Below are 18,634 nucleotides of genomic sequence, written 5' to 3' on the forward strand. Positions count from 1 at the left end.
AAACTTACCTTTCAGCAGGCAGGTCTACACATGCTATTAGTGTTCAAAAGTAAACTCCAGAACATATCATTTGAATGTGCACCTGGGACCACAGTAAGCACATTGAGCCAGGCTGGAGAAGTCTCGGCTAGCAGGGGGCCTGAGGGGTCAGACTGCCAGCTCAGAGCTGCTCCAACCCAGCTCAACATGCTGCAGAGGACAGTACTTGTATTTACAGTACTTGTATGGTAGAGTTAATTAGCACTGCACATATAGACCCCGAGGCTGCTTACGGACATGAAAAAAAAACAAACCCAAAATGTGCTTTACTTCAAATTCAATGCACTCCTGACCAAGCCCAGCACATGCCCAGAAGAGGAAGCACATTAGTTAGACCTGGCCCTGCAGTATCTGCATAGTTTGGGTGCTTTACTGGGGCTTTTTTTGTGCTTTTATCTAATAAAAGATTGAATCAGCTTTAGATAAAATCACCAAAAATCCCTGCTGAAGCACCCAATTATACTGACACTGCAGAGTTGAGTCAAAGTAATGTGCTGCTTCTTCCAGTAAAGTGGTTTTTTTGTTTTTGGTTTTTTTTCATGTCTGCAAGCTGCTTGAGACATTTACTGCACAGCTAATGAGGCAACTCTGCAGTATACATCTTGTATAAATGCACCCAGCAAGTTAATGGGGCTACACATGCTTAATGTTAAACATATACTTGAGCGCATACCCCCGGTTGACAACATTAATGGAACATGAGCAGAGTAACACAGATCAGAGATAAACCTGCCCTGGACTGGCATAATTTTAAGTCAACTAAAATGTGCTTAAAATTAATTTGAGGTGTTAATGTGTGGACAATCCAGGCATCAAAACTCCAGGATCTGCCTAAAATTAATGTATAACAAGGCCCAAATACCCACAGGCTAAATTTTGCCCTTGTTTCTCCAGTTTGCCTCAATCCTTTTCTCCTCATCCCAATCCTAGTCACCTAATCTATTCAGTTCCTCTCAACCCCCCTCCAAACTCCCACACTTTCAGGCTTTCTTTCCCCATCTTCCCCAATCTTAGTTCCTGGTACTGGCTTATTTTTGGCTAACCATCCTGGTTCACCATACCCCACTTACCCAAATCTCATTGTCTCACTAGTTCAAACCTATCCTTAGCTCTTTATCTGATCTCAGCTTCCCCTTTCCTCCATGTTTCCCAGACAATTACATATTCCATCAAGACCTTTGTTCCAACATACTCTCTCTACCACCTCTCCTGCCCCTCTACCATCCAGTTCAGCTTGTATCCTATCTTTGTTTGAGTCAGGCTTTTTCTCCTTCATGGTGTCAAGCACCAGCAGAGGGAACAATTAGAGTAAAGGAAAATTGCCTCTGGGATATCAGTTCCTCTGCTTGCTATGGGAGCAGCAATTACAAGAAAAATACTACTTTGTGGAATTGTAGCCCTGGTTTTGAATATATTCAGTAGGAATTGAATTTTCAGAGAATGAAGATGCAGAAGTCTACTAATTACTTTCCAGTCATTTTACATTTTCTGTGGCATGTTACAGGGTAATGTAAGTCTAGGTTTATGTTCATATTTTGCTCCAGACGGTTTTTTGCTGCAAAAGAGATAGGACTGAGGAGTCTGTCTATTCTGGCTGCCAGAATGATATATCTTGGTCCTGGGCAGCTGGATATAAGTTAGAGTAGCCCTATGGTTACTGTAAATTATTTAAGGGAATAAGTTCATGCTTGGCTAGTCCTAGAATTAGAAAGCCAGAAAGATGACGTGGAGCCACCTTTGTCTCTGTCTTCATGACTTGTACAATGTACAGTTTGATCAGATATGAGAAACAGGCCAATTGTATAAGAGCCCTAAATTACACATGTGGATAATTAGTTATGTGAAGTAGTGGTGCAGCTTTATGGCTGCCAATTTTTTTCCTCAGGTGCATGCATACAGCTGACAGTGATTTTACTAGACATTGAAAACCAGTATCTTGGGCCATAATCTATGTTATAATGTTCTTTGCTGCCACAAAATAGGAAATATGCTGTCTTTATCAGGCAGTTTCTTTTGTATCTATGTTGCTGTAGTTTGAGGGCTTAAATAAACAAATGCACTTTTACATAATTCTACTGCCAGTTTTTCTTTAAAAATTAAGACCAGTTATAAGTCAATTTTACAGCTAGCTGAGTCAGGTACCCCAACCCTTTGGCATTGAAACTATGATAGTAATTACAGCTGAGTTTTCAATGGATGTCCCTAGCATAGCATCAGTTGCAAAGGAAGTATGTAGTTAATAAATAGTCTCCAGAATTATTATGTGATGACAAATGCGAAAAAGCTAGAGTATTTTGTTTATTTGTTTTTTGCTCATGCTGAATTGTTCTATTGGGTATTGATTGAAAGTTAACACATTAGCCACACCTCTACAGACTTATAGTAATTACACTAAATTAAAGATACTATAAACAGAGAATTTACTGTTTAGATGCACCATGAATTGCCATATCTCTAGCAAGTAAACAGAAAGAGATTACTTTTAAAATACACAGTAGATAAAGGATTTCATGATAAGCTGTTCTGAAGCAACAATAGAAAATAATTTGTTAGTGTGGGAATTTTCACTATTAACACTGGACTAGGATAAAAAGTTAATGGAATGCCCAGCCATCAGAGGCTTAAACAAGGCTTTGACACAAACACCTGACACAGTTGTAAACCTAAAGAGTGGGTGGTCAGGAAATGAGAGAGAGAAAGTAGGCTGGTAGGGTTGTTGTATTAATTAATTATCTTAGGTAGTGAGGTGTGACATCTGTAGGTATTATAGGGCTTGCTCGTGCCGCCCTGTGCTTGTCTGCCTACAAGTGGCAACAGGGTGGACCTTGGCCCTGGATCACCAGGTCTGCCAGGAAGTGGATCTTACTTTTTTCTCACCTGTCACAACTTTGATGACCTATATTTTTCCCAGGAGGCAATGTCCACGGTGATCCTGCCTGGTGTCCTTCCACAGACAGGTTGCAGTGTTGCCCATTGTAACTTACTCTGCACCCTAGAGTGTCCTAGTATCTCTTTTGGGTACACCCTTCCAGGTGCCGGTCTTGGTCAATGCTCGAACAAAATTTAAAAAAATAGACAGCAAAAGAAATCACAAAAAAAAGAAACCCCGGCTGCTTCTCAGCTTTCTCGTCAGGCTCCATCAGTGTCTCCCAAAAAAACCTAATCCCTTATTCTAGTCTCTGCTGTGTGTTAGCCTGCCCTGCATCCCTTTGAATGTACACAGTCTTTTTGGGGTCTCCCCCTTGTAGATCTTCCAGTCCTCCTCCAGATCCTGTGTTGGGAAAACTCCAGTCCAGAGATTCTCTCTGGTCTTGTGGGCTCCCTTGCTCTGGATCCTCAGCTGCAGCTCCACTCTGGAGATTCCCACTAGCCGCCTGTTTGCAGGCTTCTGCCTGCCTCAGGGTCACTCCCGCAGCATTCCTCAGGCCTGTTCTGCAATTTCTGCTTGCCGAGATGCTCGGCCGCTCCTCTCTCCCTGCAGCCTGCAGAGAACTGACCCTCCTTTGCCCCTCTCCCAGGCCGGAAATACCTTTTAGCAGCCTCCCCCTGCCAATCCTGAGTGAGACGCTGCTCCAGAAATTGGGTGGGTATTTTCCTTCATTTCTGGGCTGCAGCTGCAGTCCTGCTGGCCCTCCAGGCTGAAAGTCCTGTCTCACTCCTTCACATGAGGCCTTGAGGGAACATAGGAAATGATTTCAGTATGTATGATGGAAGACCCAAAATGTGGAGTTTCCTTATACATGATGAAAAGGAGACACTGTGAAAGGTGTGCTAAGTGGAGTGAAGGAAGGTTTGAGCTACAGGTTAGGGAGATAGTGTTTTTATTTTCTTTTTGAACTGATAGTAGGTTTAATGACAGTTGAGAAATGTTGAGAAGTGTTCACATTTTGCTTGTTGACACCATTGATGAAACACTCTAGCAAAGGAAAGAGGGATTCTGTTCCCTGTTCTTCTCACCCTCACTCAACTCCTTGCTTATTGTTTGATGTTGGCTTATTCTTTTGAATTCTGGGAAAATAAAAGTCAGGAGTATGCTAGAGACAGGGTTGCCAAATGTAATTTACAGACGGTAAGTTAAAAACATCAGGCTAAGAACACCTGTCCATAAAATCTGTAAAAACAAAAATTAATCTGTCCATAAAAACATTAAGCAACCAAAGCTTCATTGAAGCTCCCTAGTTGGAAAGAAGCTGGAGGCAAGTTGATAGACCAATGGAGGACAGCAGGACCACCTGGTGACTGAATAAGACTGTTGCACCCTACAGGGAGCCTTCTGTCATGGATTTGTAGACCCTTCCCTTGCATATATATATATGCTGCTGCTGAGTCCCATTGGCTACTGTAATATTACTGGGTTGCAGCTGTGCATCTAGGAGCTTGTGCTAGGATAAGGGGGTTGGGGCCAGTGGGGGTAAGGCTGGGGGTGAGGGGTGACCTGGGGGGTATATGATGGTGGAGCATGCACTTGAGGGCATCAGGGTATGGAAGTGAATAGGGGGCTTTGAAGTCAAGTAGGGTTGTCAACCTAAGAATTTTTTTTACTGCAAAACTGTAAACCTTTGCTGACAACCAAACTTTTTTACTTTTCACTCTGGTTGTTGTTAAACCCCTAAATTTAAACCCAACCCTTGTAACTGGGGCCTGGCAGAAGGGTAGGGTCTCGCAGAAGACTTACATTTACATTGTGTAAAAGGTATGTCAGTAAAAATGTGCTAGTAAAAAAGTTTGCATGTCAGTAATATTGATTTTTTAAGGATTAGCATTTCTGCTTAGAATGCATGATAATTTTTACTTTTGTTAACGCTGAACTCAGTTAATTCATGATTCCTTATCTAGTGATTTACAACTACCTTTGTGTGTTTCTGTTTCCTTTCTGATGGTGGTAGTCTTAAAAGAGTGACTCTTATCTTTGTATTCATCACTTGTATAGAATTTCCTTTTTGAAACAATAAATGTTTATTCAGGACTTATGCTTCCCTAAGTATTCCCTCCAACAAACATCTAAACAGTTGAGCTCATTGAAGAGTATCAATTAATTTGTTCTGAATTCCTATCTACTGACCTTTGTGGTGCATATTTTTGTCCTTTATTCCTTTACTAGGCAGTCTATGATATTATGACTAAAAATATTCTCCATTTTCTGTCACTGTGGTCATAGAATTTAATTCACAGTCACATGATCCTGAGCTGTCAAAATTTCATTGTTGCATCTGTTACATAAAAAGTAAAGAACTCTTTTCCTTTTATGTCAGTTGTATATATTTCATATTAATCCACATTGAATTAACATTTAATTTTTTTGTCCTGTGTTATTACTGTAGTGACTACATGATCATAGCTTCTAACATAATTCAAATGAATCTATTTTATTATGCATCTTCCATGAAGTTATGTTAAAGAATTCACTTTCTTAATTCTATGGATTCCTTATATATTTTATTTAGAAAAGTGGTGTGCAGCTGTTTCACCCTGCAAGCCAGATGGGCAGTGCCAGGTCCATCTGTGGGCCATATCTGAGTCATGGGCTCAAACGGGAACCTGAGGCCACTGGTGGCAGGGTTCAATCTGGCTTCAGGGATTCTGCAGTCTGCTCTGTACACTGTCCATACAGCCAGCTGTGGAAAAAAGTTGGGCACTACTGGTCTACAGAATTGCAAATTAATTTTTCATTCTTCCTAGTATCAGAAGGTGTTAGAAATCTTTGCTCCTTGTTCAAAAGGCCTGTCTAATTTTGGTCATTGGATAGGGTATATAACAGGGCTTCCTTTAGTACCAATTACAAGGGAGGAAGGGGAAAGGGGAAAAGGGGGAGGACCCTTTAAGACAGGAACAGGCAAAGTCTGGCCCATCGGCCAGATCCATCCGGCAGTGGACTTCATTTCCCAGCAGTCCCTGCTTGCATGACTGAGGCTGGTCTCCATGGAGACCCCAGCCACAGCTGTGCTGTGATAGCACAAGGCTGGGGTTGCCACAGAGACTGGCCCCAACTGTGCTGGCAGGGTGCACAGCAGAATAGGGCAAATGGCTGCTTCAGAGCCCTGGGAATTTGTGGTGGAGGAAGGTTGGCCTGGGGTGAAGGCCGAGCTGTGATCTGCAGCCTGCACACTCAGGGCAGGGGCACGAAGGCAGCAGATTGCAGCTCTGCCCCTGCTCCAGACCAGGCTGTCACTGCTACAAGGAAATAGGGCATAGCCGTGATCTGCTGCCTGCATGTCCCTGCCCAGAGCATGCAGGCTGCAGATCGCATCTCTGCCCTGGCCCCCAACTAAGTTGTCCCCACTGCAAGATCCCAGGGCTCCAGAGCATCCTCCTGCTGTTTCTTGCCAGTGCCCTGCCAGTGTGGCTGGGGCCAGTCTCCATGGCAACCCCAGCCTTGCTCTTTGTCAGTGCAGCTGTGGCTGGGGTCTCCATGGAGACCAGCCCCAGCCATGTGGCCAGGGGCTGCTGGGAAATGGAGTCTGGCTACCACCTGGATCCGCCATTTTGCCCACCCATGCTTTAAGAGGAACATTGCAGACTCACACCACAGGCTGCTCTACACTTACAAGGATAAAAGTGAAGAGCCCCCCTACCCCTGCAGTAAAGGGCAGAAATCCTCCATTAGTAGTATAGTAGAGAACTCCTTCACAGAAAGGCCAGATCCAGGAAGCAGATGCTGTTAGTAGGTTTGGGGAAAAGCGGGAGCTATAAGAACTAGATTAAGACTAAAAAGCCCAGAAGAAAAGCTGATTTAGTAACAGGTTATTAGGACTATAAAGGCCTCCATGGAAAAGCTTATGCTGGGGAAATTCTAGAAGAAACTATATAAAGGGAATAGATTAGAATGAGTCCTGAAAAGATGAATAACAAACCAGAAGGATTTTATAAGGACTAGGTTAGCCGTTAAGATGGCATAGGATGCTGCTTCCAAATGGATCCAGAAAAGGCTCAGGCAGAGGTTGGCTCAGTTGTCAAAAGTTGCTGTGCTTTTGTGAACAAGGCTCACTGTTCTCCAGTGACCTGCTCACTGAATTAGCATCAAGATATGGTCAATGGGGGGAACTTGAAAGAGACCTACCTTTTATGGGAACCATAAGTCCTGCATTGTTCCCAGCAAAACGGGCACTGGTAAATGATCACGGACCTACTTTTGATCATGGACCTAAGTGATCACAGACCTAAATTTTGACCTATTTATTTGCTTTGCATGTAGTTATCCATTCTTATTTGCAGAGGATTTAAACCGAGGGTGGGAAAAATATGGTCCATGGGCTATATCAATTGATCCTGTCTGGCCCCCTGGCCACCACTGGGAGCCTGAGGAGGGAGGGCTGCACCCTGTACTGCTCCACTCTGCTGTTGTTGGGGCTAGACCAGGTCATACAGCATACAGACTCCATCCCCATCCCACATCCGTGCCCCCCACCAAGCTTCCTGTTGGCAGTTCAGCTGTGCATTCCTGGAACCATGGCCGCCAGAAGCCAGGCTGACTTGGGATAGAGCGTGATGCAGCATGCTGAGTATCAGTCCTGTCTGCCTGCCCGCCCAGTGTGATAACCTGCTATCACCATGGTACCACTAGTCCATGCCAGCCGTGGGGGGTGGGAAAGGGCTCATGTTGGGGTAGCCACCATCGACTTCCCTGGTGTAGCAATTGTTGGCAGTGGTCCATCATGGTGGGCAGGTGGGTGGGTGGGACTGCTACTTGGTGTGCTGTATTGTACCCTGTTCTATGTGGGCCTGGCTGCTGGTGGCCATTTTGCCAGGACTGTACATGAAGCTGGGTGCAGGTGGGGATGGTGGGGTAGTTGCAGTAGGGGGGGGATGCAGGCAGGGGAGTCCCTTCACTGCATGGCCCAGCCTGGCCTTAGTTGCACCAGAGTGGAAGTGGTGTGGTGTGGGACACAGCTCTCCTTCCTCAGGTTACCAGCATCCACTGGCAGGCTGGATAGGATCAATTGCCTGTCGTTCCCCCTCCCCACAATCCTCCTCACCCTCCAGGTCTACAACAGCTCACCAAAACTCCTTAAGTGGCCCTCCAGCCCAAATAGTTGCCAACTCCTGGTTTAGACTATCATGTGTGTGCTCATTTATTCTATAGATCAGTGGTGCTTAACCTCCAGTCTGTGCACCAGTGACATCTGGACCCTGGGGAACTTCACAGGTCAGAAAATATGGCAGTGGAGGAATGGCAGAAGTTGCATGCAGCTGGATCCAGCCTCACCCCAGCTATTCATAGAACCATAGAATCACAGAAAAATAGAGTTGGAAAAAACCCCAGGGGGTCATCTAGTCCAATTCCCTGTTCAAAGAAGGACCATCCACAACTAGATCATTCAAGCCAAAGCTTTGCTGAGCTGGGCCTTAAAAACTCTGAAAGATGGAGATTCCACCACTTCTCTAGGTAACCCATTCCAGTGTTTTAATACCCTTATAATGAGAAAGTTTTTCCCAATATCCAACCTAAACCTCCCGTGCCGCAATATTGTCCTTGTTCTGTCATCTACCACTGAGAACAGTCCAACTCCATCCTCTTTGGAACCAGCTTTCAGGTAACTAAAGGCTACTATCAAATCCCCCCTCAGTCTTCTCTTCTGCAGAATAAATAAACCCAGTTCCCTCAGCCTCTCCTCATAAGTCATGTTTCCCAGCTCCCTAACCATTTTCATTGCTGTCCGGCTGACTCTCTTCAGCTTGTCCACATCGTTTCTATAGTGGGGTGTCCAAAACTGGACAGAATACTCCAGATGTGGCCTCAACAGTGCAGAATAAAGGTTAATAATTACTTCCCTCAATATGCTGGCAACGCTCTTACTAATGGAGCTCAGTATGCTGTTAAGCATCTTGGCAGCAAGGACACACTGTTGACTCATATCCACCAACTTATCATTCACTGTAACCCCCAGACCCTTTTCTGCAGAGCTGCTGCTTATCCAGTTAGTCTCAAGCCTGTAGCAGTGCATGGGATCCTTCCATCCTAAGTGCAGGACTTTGCACTTGTCCTTGTTGAATCTCATAAGATTTATTTTGGTCCAATCCTCCAATTTGTCTAGGTCACTCTAAATTCTAGCCCCACCCTCCCCTATATCTACTGTATCCCCACAGCTTGGTGTCATCCACAAACTTGTTTAGGGTGCACTCACTTCCATATTCCAGATCATTAATGAAGATTTTGAAGAAAACTGGCCCCAGAACTGACCCCTGGGGCACTCCACTTGATACTGGTTACCAACTAGACATTAGAGACTTTCGGCAGGCCTGTCTCCAGTTTCATACTGGATTTCTAAGCAATCATAGATGTGGGGGTAGCAGTGGACATAGTCTTCCTGGACTTCCGGAAGGCTTTCAACACTGTCTCTCACCCCGTTCTCATTAAGAAACTGGGGAACTGTGGTGTCGACACCCACACAGTCAAATGGGTTGCCAACTGGCTGGAGGGCCGCACCCAGAGGGTGGTAGTGGATGGGTCCTTCTCAACCTGGAAGGACGTGGGTAGTGGGGTTCCGCAGGGCTTGGTCCTCGGGCCTGCACTGTTCAACATCTTCATCAGTGACTTGGACGAGGGGGTAAAAAGCACCCTGTTCAAATTTGCTGATGACACTAAGATGTGGAGGGACGTGGGCACACTAGAAGGAAGCAACAGGCTACAATCAGACCTAGACAGGTTACAAGGGTGGGCGGATGAGAATAGGATGGGATTCAACACAGACAAGTGCAAGGTGATGCACCTGGGGAGGAACAACCGGCACCATACCTACAAGTTGGGGAACTCCCCTCTTGTCAGCACAGAGGCAGAAAAGGATCTTGGAGTCATCATCAATGCCAGGATGAACATGGGTCGGCAGTGTGGGGAGGCAGTTAGGAAGGCCAACCGCACCTTGGCATGGATCCACAGATGCATCTTGAGCAGGTCCAGGGAGGTGATCCTCCCCCTCTATGTGGCACTGGTCAGGCCGCAACTGGAGTACTGCATCCAGTTCTGGGTGCCGCACTTCAAGAGGGATGTGGACAGCGTGGAGAGGGTCCAGAGAAGGGCCACTCGCATGATCAGGGGACAGCAGGGCAGGCCCTATGAGGAGAGGCTACGGGACCTGAACCTGTTCAGCCTCCACAAGAGAAGGCTGAGGGGGGATCTAGTGGCCTGTTATAAACTAGTCAGGGGGGATCAGCAGGCATTGGGGGAGTCCCTCTTCCCCCGAGCACTGCCAGGAGTGACCAGGAATAACAGTCAGAAGCCAGCAGAGGGTAGATTTAGGCTAGATATCAGGAGGCGCTACTTCACGGTCAGGGCGGCTAGGATCTGGAACCAACTTCCAAGAGAAGTGGTGCAGGCTCCTACCCTGGGGTTTTTAAGAGGAGGTTAGATGAACACCTTGCTGGAGTCGTTTGACCCCAGTACTGTTTCCTGCCATGGCAGGGGGTCGGACTTGATGATCTGCTCAGGTCCCTTCCGACCCTAGAAACTATGAAACTATACAGCTCCTTTACATACAGTGCAACTCCTCCTCCTCTTCTCCCTGCCTGTCCTTCCTGAATACTTCATACCCTTCCATGACAGTACTCCAGTCATGTGAGCTATCCTACCAGGTCTCGGTTATTCTAATCACAACATAGTTCCTTGGTTATGTGAGGACCTCCAATTCTTCTTGTTTCCTACTGTCTTTGTGTTCATGTACAGACACCTGAGGTAACAAGGGGATTGCCCTACTTTCTCAGTATTCCCATGCAGCAAGGTCTGGGCTGAGCCTGTCACTCCCATCACATCGAGATTGGGCCAGGTTCCCTGTTCCCCTACCCCCCACATATCCAGATCATGGCTAGAATGGTCTGCCTTTCCCCTCCTTCTCCCGACACATCTTGATCAGGGATACTCTGCCTTCCTGCCTTGGGTGTCTAGGTTTGGATTTGGATACTCCCCACTGCTGTCCCAAGTGGACAGATTATGGTCAGGCTGCACAGCCCCCCCACAGTGGATGAGGCCCCTGCTGTGCCAGCCCTGCTTACTTGATCAAGCCTACCAACCAGATCCAGTCTGCAGACAGACCTGGCAGCACCTATCTAGCCCACAGGGTGTAAGGATTGGGTAACATTGCTGTAGAACAAATGAAGACTGAGTAAAATATATTGTCTCTTTACCAATATGTTTGGATCATTTTTCTTGCAGATTCACTCCACTCTTTTCAAATCTCTGTCTTCAACTTTATTTCTTCACACTTCCTTTTTATCCAGGATGAACCATAACTTTAGGACCATCACTCAAGCTGTTTATGCTTTTACTACCCAGTTAAGGTGTTAGAAATTAACCATGCATTAACCATGTTGGTCAAAAAAATGCATTTTTTATAACTTAAAGAGGCTCCTGGGAGAGGAGGAAGTGGCTGAAGTTAAGGATGGAGGAAAAGAGTGGTGCCTGCTTTCTGTATGTTCAAGTTTCCTGAATATGAACTGTCAAGCTGACCTGGCAGGGTTGGTCAATCTCCAACTTCAAAGAACAAAATGTCAGATGTAGTTGGCAAGCTCCCATTAATATTAAACATTCTACTAAAACCAATATTAGTTACCTTATCTGAAGGAAGAGATAAAATTGGAGAAAGGACTCACATATGAGAAAAGATGAGATATTAGGAATAAAGCTAAGGGATATAAATTTGGTTTATCTCAGGTCAGCGAATAGGCAAGAACTAGATTACAGTTGAAGAGATTCTTCTTATTCCTGCAGTTGAGGGAAACTTATCTCTTTCATAAATATTTCCATATGTGCTGGAAGTAGAATAAACAACCAACATTACCATGAAAATGACATTATGCAAGCACACCAGAGCATGAAAATGGCATCACTTGTTTCATACCCTTTTTGTGCCTTGATATAAGATATCTTCATCCTTAGGCAAAGGGGGACAAGAAGATGGGGATTTTTTTAAATTAAAGGGATAATTTATTCTTCTGTGGCATAAAGCTTGTAAAATAAGTTATATGAACTTAAAGTAAAAATTACAGAAGATGGCATCAGAACTCTGAATAGGAAGGACTCATGGTTTGCTTCCTCTTCCTACACAACTGTATAACAATAAAACTCCTCAATGACCTGCACTCAGCAGAGTTAACCCAACCCTTTTAATAATCCATGCAAGATGCTTGTTACTATAGTAACACATTTTGTAGCACCACTTGACTGTCAAAATAATCTCATGAAATAACATGTTAAGAAAATGTCTTAGTGAATTTGAAAGTACAAAGTAAATAAATGTGTACTTTAAAAACATATAAAACATAAACGGTTTGGTTCACTGAGTCTGTAATAAAAGATGCAGTAACTTGTAAAACAGTGGATTCAAACTGAAGAGAGGGATAATTTCCATTTTTTATTTTTCATGAGTGGCCTGGGTTATGAATTTAGGAGTACTTGCTTAGTGCAACTTGCATATGTTAAAAAATATCTGATGTGAACTGAACATAGAGTTAAAAAAACAGAAGATGGCATCACAACTCTGAACAGGAAGGACTCATGGCCTATTGAATAATTTTTAGATGTTATAAAATGTTGCTTAATATCTTTTTGTACACTGCTGTATTACCATATTCTGTATAAGATAGCAGCCAGTAGTTTCAGAACCACTAATTCTGTTTTGTTTGTTTCTCCAGCCTCCTTTGTCTTGTGTCATATTTATGTTTTTTCTTCTGTGTTTCTTTTCATGCTTCAAGTTCCATCCATTTTAACATTTCATCTGATAAAATGCTCTCCAATTAACTGGTTATTGCTGATGAACAATTTTCATAACTTGGCTTTAGAGCTGATATTACCACGGCATTAACAGGAGGGAGAGGTCAGAACCACTACTCATTGATTCAAGTTGCCTGCAGACTTGAGAAGGCAGCATTGCATTAGTTAAAATTCATGTCTGACTTTATATATATATGAAGGACAACTCTGCATCCTTGGGACTGAAACCTTTTAATTGGGGGGTGGGGAAGGTACTAAATAAAAATCTAGGATCTGAATGTCACGTGGACCAAATAGATTCATCAAGCAGATCTAGATTGATTTTATTTTTTTGGACCAGGTTTTATATACCTCCAATTTAAAGAGAATCGAAGTAATAATCTAGGGCAGGGGTGTCAAATATATGGCCCATTGAATTGCTCTATCCAGCCCACTGGGCTACCAACAGGAACCTGAAACTTGGGGGAGATGGGGTTTAGGGTGTGTGGCCAGTCACAGAATTCAGGGTCCTGGGCCCTGAAGAACAAGCCCCCTGGTGGCAGGAAGGCAAGCAAAGGCATATACAGCCTTGGTCACACTGCAGCCACCTGCCTCATCACTACTACCACTACTACAGCAGGTGGCCACATGGCCTGCATGCTTGTCATACCTTCCCCACTACCAGCCCTGCTACTGCCCTGTGCCCGAGGCTGAAGCCACTCCCTGCCATGGGCTGGACCTGGCCTGGAAGGTCTGGATCTGGCCATTGCAAGGTGAGTTTGATATCCCTGATCTAGGGGAAAAATAGAGATGGGAGTCTAATTTGCAAGCTGTTCAGTGTTAAGTCTATCTCTCTTCTGAGCAGGATTGCCAAGATTATTTTTTAATTGACACCCTGCAAGCTTTTTACTGATAGCTAAACTTTTTTACTGACACATTTTTACTGATATATATATATTATATAATGTAAATATAATGTAAATGTAACTCTTCTGCCAAGTCCCAGTTAGAAGGGCTGGGTTCAAATTTAGGAGTTGAATATCAAACACAGTAGAAAAAGTAAAAAAGTTTGGTTGTTAGCAAAAAGTTTGCAGTAAAAAACCCTGTTTGATTGCAGTGATAGTTTACATTGTGCTCCCCACAATCTCCTTCCACGGGCCCACTACTCACCATCACACCCTGATACCCCCTAACTACACCTTGAACCATGCTACACTCCCCAAGCTCCCCTCAAGGCTTGCACCCACTGGACCAGCAGAGCAAGACAGAGCCCCAAAGAAGCCTAACTGTGACCTAGCAGTATTAAAGGATGCAGCCGCAGAGAATGCTCCCTAAGGGTGCTGCACTCCCACTCAGATGATGCTGTTGTCCTCTGTCTGTCAGATCATCAATCGAGCTGTAACCACTTAGTGTTTTTACTGATAGCTAAAGTATTTTTAGCCATTTTAGTTTGATATTTTACTGACAGTAAGTAAATTTACCGATAGTTGGCAACCCTGCTTCTGAGCGAAATCAGTGACTTGGCTCTCACTGACAGTGTAGTTTTGATTATCTGATCCTCATGTAACCTATTGACCCTTTCTCCTAATAATGATTATAGCATATTGACACAGTGTCTTAAAATAAATTAAGAAAATGAGGACCATCTCCTGTGACTTTTAAATAAGAAATATGTACTTTCCACAATACAAGCCAAGTTTATATTTTTATTACTGGCAAATATCTAACTAGATCAAATTCTATATTGTGACTAAATTTTTACCTTTTTGCACAAGATGCTGGCCAATCCAACAAAAAAACAGTTACAGAATTACATTTTCTATCAAATATGATAACTGGATAGGAGAACAAAAACCTATAAATGTGCAGTGTTTCTATAATATTCCACCTCATGTATAATTTTTACCTAATTTGGAGGAGTGAAAGTTTAATATCATTATTAGCTGTCATTTTCTGGAGCTTTTACTGAAAAATAACAACGTAAAAGTTAGTTTAAAGTGAAATAAATATTATTTTCCAACTGACAGTTTGCAGGGCAACTATGCTGTACACGCTGCACAATTTTAAAATAATTCTTCAATTGTTGGAGAAAAATAAACTCCTTCAAATGTATATTATGCTCATTCCTAATTAAAATCCTATTTAGTGTGGCCCAGCACATGTATTTTTATATAATACGATATGTATGTTACAGATCATTACTTGAAGAGATACATTATTTAATTAGAAATTGCAGAATATTTACTGGCTTCTAGGCATGTGAAGTTTTATAATCAATCTTAATGGCTTTATATTAAAATAAAGAAAAATGTGCAATTATAGTCTGCCATTAAATTTCACTTTCCAAGTACTATTTCTTTATCTATAGAAGACTTCATCAACAAACCTTTCACCAGGAGAAGAGGAAGAGGAAGATGCGGGTGAAAACAGTTGTGGTCCCACAGGTTTATGGGAGGCATTAACACCTTGCAATGGATGCAGGAACCTTGGATTCCCTATTCTCACACAGGTATCTGTTTACCTTTCCACATTAAAATATCCAGCACATACTTCTAAGTATGTGGAAACAATATTTTTTTCCTATGTTTTCTCTTTACAAAATAATAACTTTTAAAAATGAAAAAGTGAAACAATATACAGAAAAGGGAGATGTCATATACAATAGATATAGTTCATATACAATAGATACAGTGTAGAAACTGCTAAATGATAGCATTGTGAAAAAGCCTGAAAAATTCACAGGTACTATCCACAAAAGTGGTGTAGCAAATCAGTGCGACTTAAGCCCCTGGCAGATGTTACACTAAAGACGTGATTAACTAGTCACACATTAATGCAGTTAATGGCACAATAAAACAAAGAATAAGCCACAACATTATTATACAAAATATATGTAATAACTTTGTGGCTGGTTCCCATCTCACCTTGAATTGTATGTGTTATCAGACATGAGCTGATTGGGGCTTCCAGCTTCAGGGGCTCATGGGGGCCTTCGACTCTCATGTGCTGCTAAGGATGGGAGTATAGCAGAGGACTGCTGCTCCCAGCCTTGGAGGTGCACTGGAGCCTTTGACTTTGCTACATCACAGGCTGGGAGCACAGATCACCTGATCAGAGCCCTTGACTCTATGGTCCTGAGGTTTGAAGTGGAGATCAGCTGACTGACTTCCTATTTGCTAGTGCAGGGGAGGGCCAGGATAATGATTCTGGGCTCCCCTTGCACTGGCAATATGGTGCAATGGGGATCTGATCCATGATTCCACAATTGTGCCTCCTGCGACACACTTGTGGCATGGCAGGAAGCAGTATTGTTGGGATCACGTATCGGATCGCATGGCTCCTTTAACTGAAGGACTGCAAGGGGTTTCTGACTCTATAAAATGCCTGTCACTTTTCAAAATGGGATTAAGGTTCTTATATCACATGGATACTTTTATGAGGCAGTTATTTTTGGGGTCATATCTTTTATTGGACCACCTTCATGTTTTAGATAAAGGTGGACAAGCTTTTGAATGTAAGGCATTCTTCATCATACCTTGCTAGGACCCAGCATGGAATCCATAGGACTCTGTGGCTCTACACAGGAACTGTGTCAACCCATGCCTCTGCATGAAGCATCAGTTATCAGGGTCCCAGTAAAAAGATTCAGGGTGCTATGGGACCCAGGGAATTCCCACTCCCCTGCATCTCCACAACAAAACCTGTGGTGACCCATACTTTGCACAAGAGGTGCAGGTCAACATAGATACCAGCGTGGAGGCATGGGGTGCCAGGGATTTTATGACCTCTTTTCCTTCGCTCTAGAATCAGCACAGGCTTTCCCTGCTTATGGAGATGCACCCCTGGAGATTCCAGGGCAGGTCTCCATAAGTGGGGAACCCTGACCTTCCGTTTCCAGAGAGATGTCCCAAGATTTCCCAGGGCTGTCTCAATAGGTTGGAAAAGCCAGGCAGGTGCTCCGGGGACTTGAGGGGCCCAATCCTGCATGGCAATTCCCAAGCTATGCAGGATCAGTCCCTTCAAATCCCCACAGTACTACCTAGGGTCATTGGAGAGTGTGAGCAGCTCTGGGCTGCCTACACTCTCCCACCACAGTGCAAATAGACACCCACTGCAACAAAACGGCAGTTCCTTTTGTGGCACCACTGATGTGGCATGACAACAGATAGGGATGTCCATTTACTTGCAATCTTTGTGGTGGCACAAATGCAACACTAGACAATGTCCTCTTTCTACCCTAAGGCACTGAGATATTAATTACTTATCTTTAGTACACTGGTTCATACTTCTTGGGCTAAATAGGCTTGGGAAAAAGCAGCTCTGTGATATTCCCAAAACTCACAAAGCACCATTGGTCACCACTTTATAGCTGCTATTGCAGCCTCAGGGCTGAAGTGACGTTGTGGCTATTGCATCCATCCCCAGTGGGGGAATAATTGGTCGATTCATATACCCATGTATTCCTTAGCTTACTCCAAACTTCTCTAATGCAGTGATACAAATGAAGCCTCCCTGTGAAACAGATATGCCCTGTTTAGGGTTCCTGGTCCAGTGTTGATTCATTTATTTATTAGATTTTTATGCTGTCTTTCCCAACGAAGGCTCAGGGGGGCACGTCCAGATGAACATGCACGTGCATTTCCCTGGGGATAAATAGCAGTGGCGTATAGTTGTGGTGCTGCTGTTTCTTCCCAGGGAATGCCCATGCACATGCACTCTGGCACATGGCAAGTTACTCCACGAGGATAGGGGAGGCTGGGACCAGCACCTGTGGTCCTGGGGTCCTCCTGGGGCTCCAGTGGTGATGATTCAGTGCATGGAGGGCTAGCACCCAGAGCATGGCTTCAGCTGGCCAGGCTTTGGTTTTGGTCGGCACATGCTGCTGCACGTGCACCACCCTGATTTTTTTCAGGCACAGGTTTTGCTGACATCGGAATCTCCCAGTGCCAAAAAACCCCACCACCCTGCAAATTAGTGCGGTGAAGACCTGCATGTGTGGTACATGCAATTTGTGGCACTGCAGACGGGTCTGAGGTTCTGCATACTGCACATGTGCACTCATCTGGGTGCACCCAAGGTGGCTCTGGTTTGCAGCATCCTGTTGTTCCTGTAGGCATTGGTGCAATGCTTGTTCTTCAAACAGAGAACTATGATTTGTATATTATATATAGTCATATACTGTGGAACAAATTCCCTTTTATTTTAGATAAAATATCTCTATATGTGATTATAGGTGTGTACATATTTCCTAATCTTTTGAGCTTTCTTAGCAGGGGTATTTACATATAACGTTTAAGGTAAGGTAAGTTAACATAAGATAAAAAAGGCAACTGCTTTTCACGCACAGCAGTCTTCCAGTCAGAACTTATGATGGAACAGTTTTTCATTGAAATGGGCCATACCCCCCTACCCTCCCTGCCTGCCACAGAGGAAGGCAAAAATCTGCACAATCCATACCACTCTGACTGTGGGGTAAAATTCATTCCTGACCCCAAACATGGTGATTGGTCTGACCCTGGTGACCCTGGCAGTTGGTCTGATCCTGGTTCAGGCTTTCTTTGTCCAGAGGGGGGTTGAACTTCCATCTCTGACTTCCTAGCACAGTGCTCTAATCCAGTGGTATCCAAACTTTTTTGATCGCGCACCCCTATCATTAAAAAATTTTGAGCACGCACCCCCAATATATGTATATTTATAGAAATAGAAATAGAAATAGAAGTTCTAATATTCTCTTCCTGCACCCCAATGGATTGTCTTGCGCACCCCCTGGGGTGCGCGCATTCTACTTTGGAGACCACTGTTCTAATCAACCATCCAAAATGTTCATCTAGCCCCCTCTCAGACCCCTAAGACTTCCTGTTAGCACTTTGTATAATTGTAACAAGATCAGGGTCCCAGGGGTGGCAGTGTCACCCC

General features: G+C 44.0%; 1 protein-coding gene across 3 annotated transcripts in view; it reads left to right on the forward strand.

Annotated features, from left to right (window-relative positions):
- The window catches only part of ANKS1B (ankyrin repeat and sterile alpha motif domain containing 1B), an 845,363-nt gene that overhangs the window by 201,201 nt on the left and 625,528 nt on the right, over positions 1-18,634 (forward strand). For all 3 annotated transcript variants that reach the window (XM_090042850.1, XM_090042851.1, XM_090042852.1), the window contains one exon: positions 15,087-15,227. In XM_090042850.1, coding sequence (XP_089898976.1) covers positions 15,087-15,227 — 141 coding nt within the window. The remainder of the gene's footprint in view (positions 1-15,086; positions 15,228-18,634) is intronic.

The sequence above is a fragment of the Crocodylus siamensis genome, chromosome 4 (assembly GCF_052110815.1).
Source record: "Crocodylus siamensis isolate JL-2025a chromosome 4, ASM5211081v1, whole genome shotgun sequence".
NCBI lineage: Eukaryota > Metazoa > Chordata > Crocodylia > Crocodylidae > Crocodylus > Crocodylus siamensis.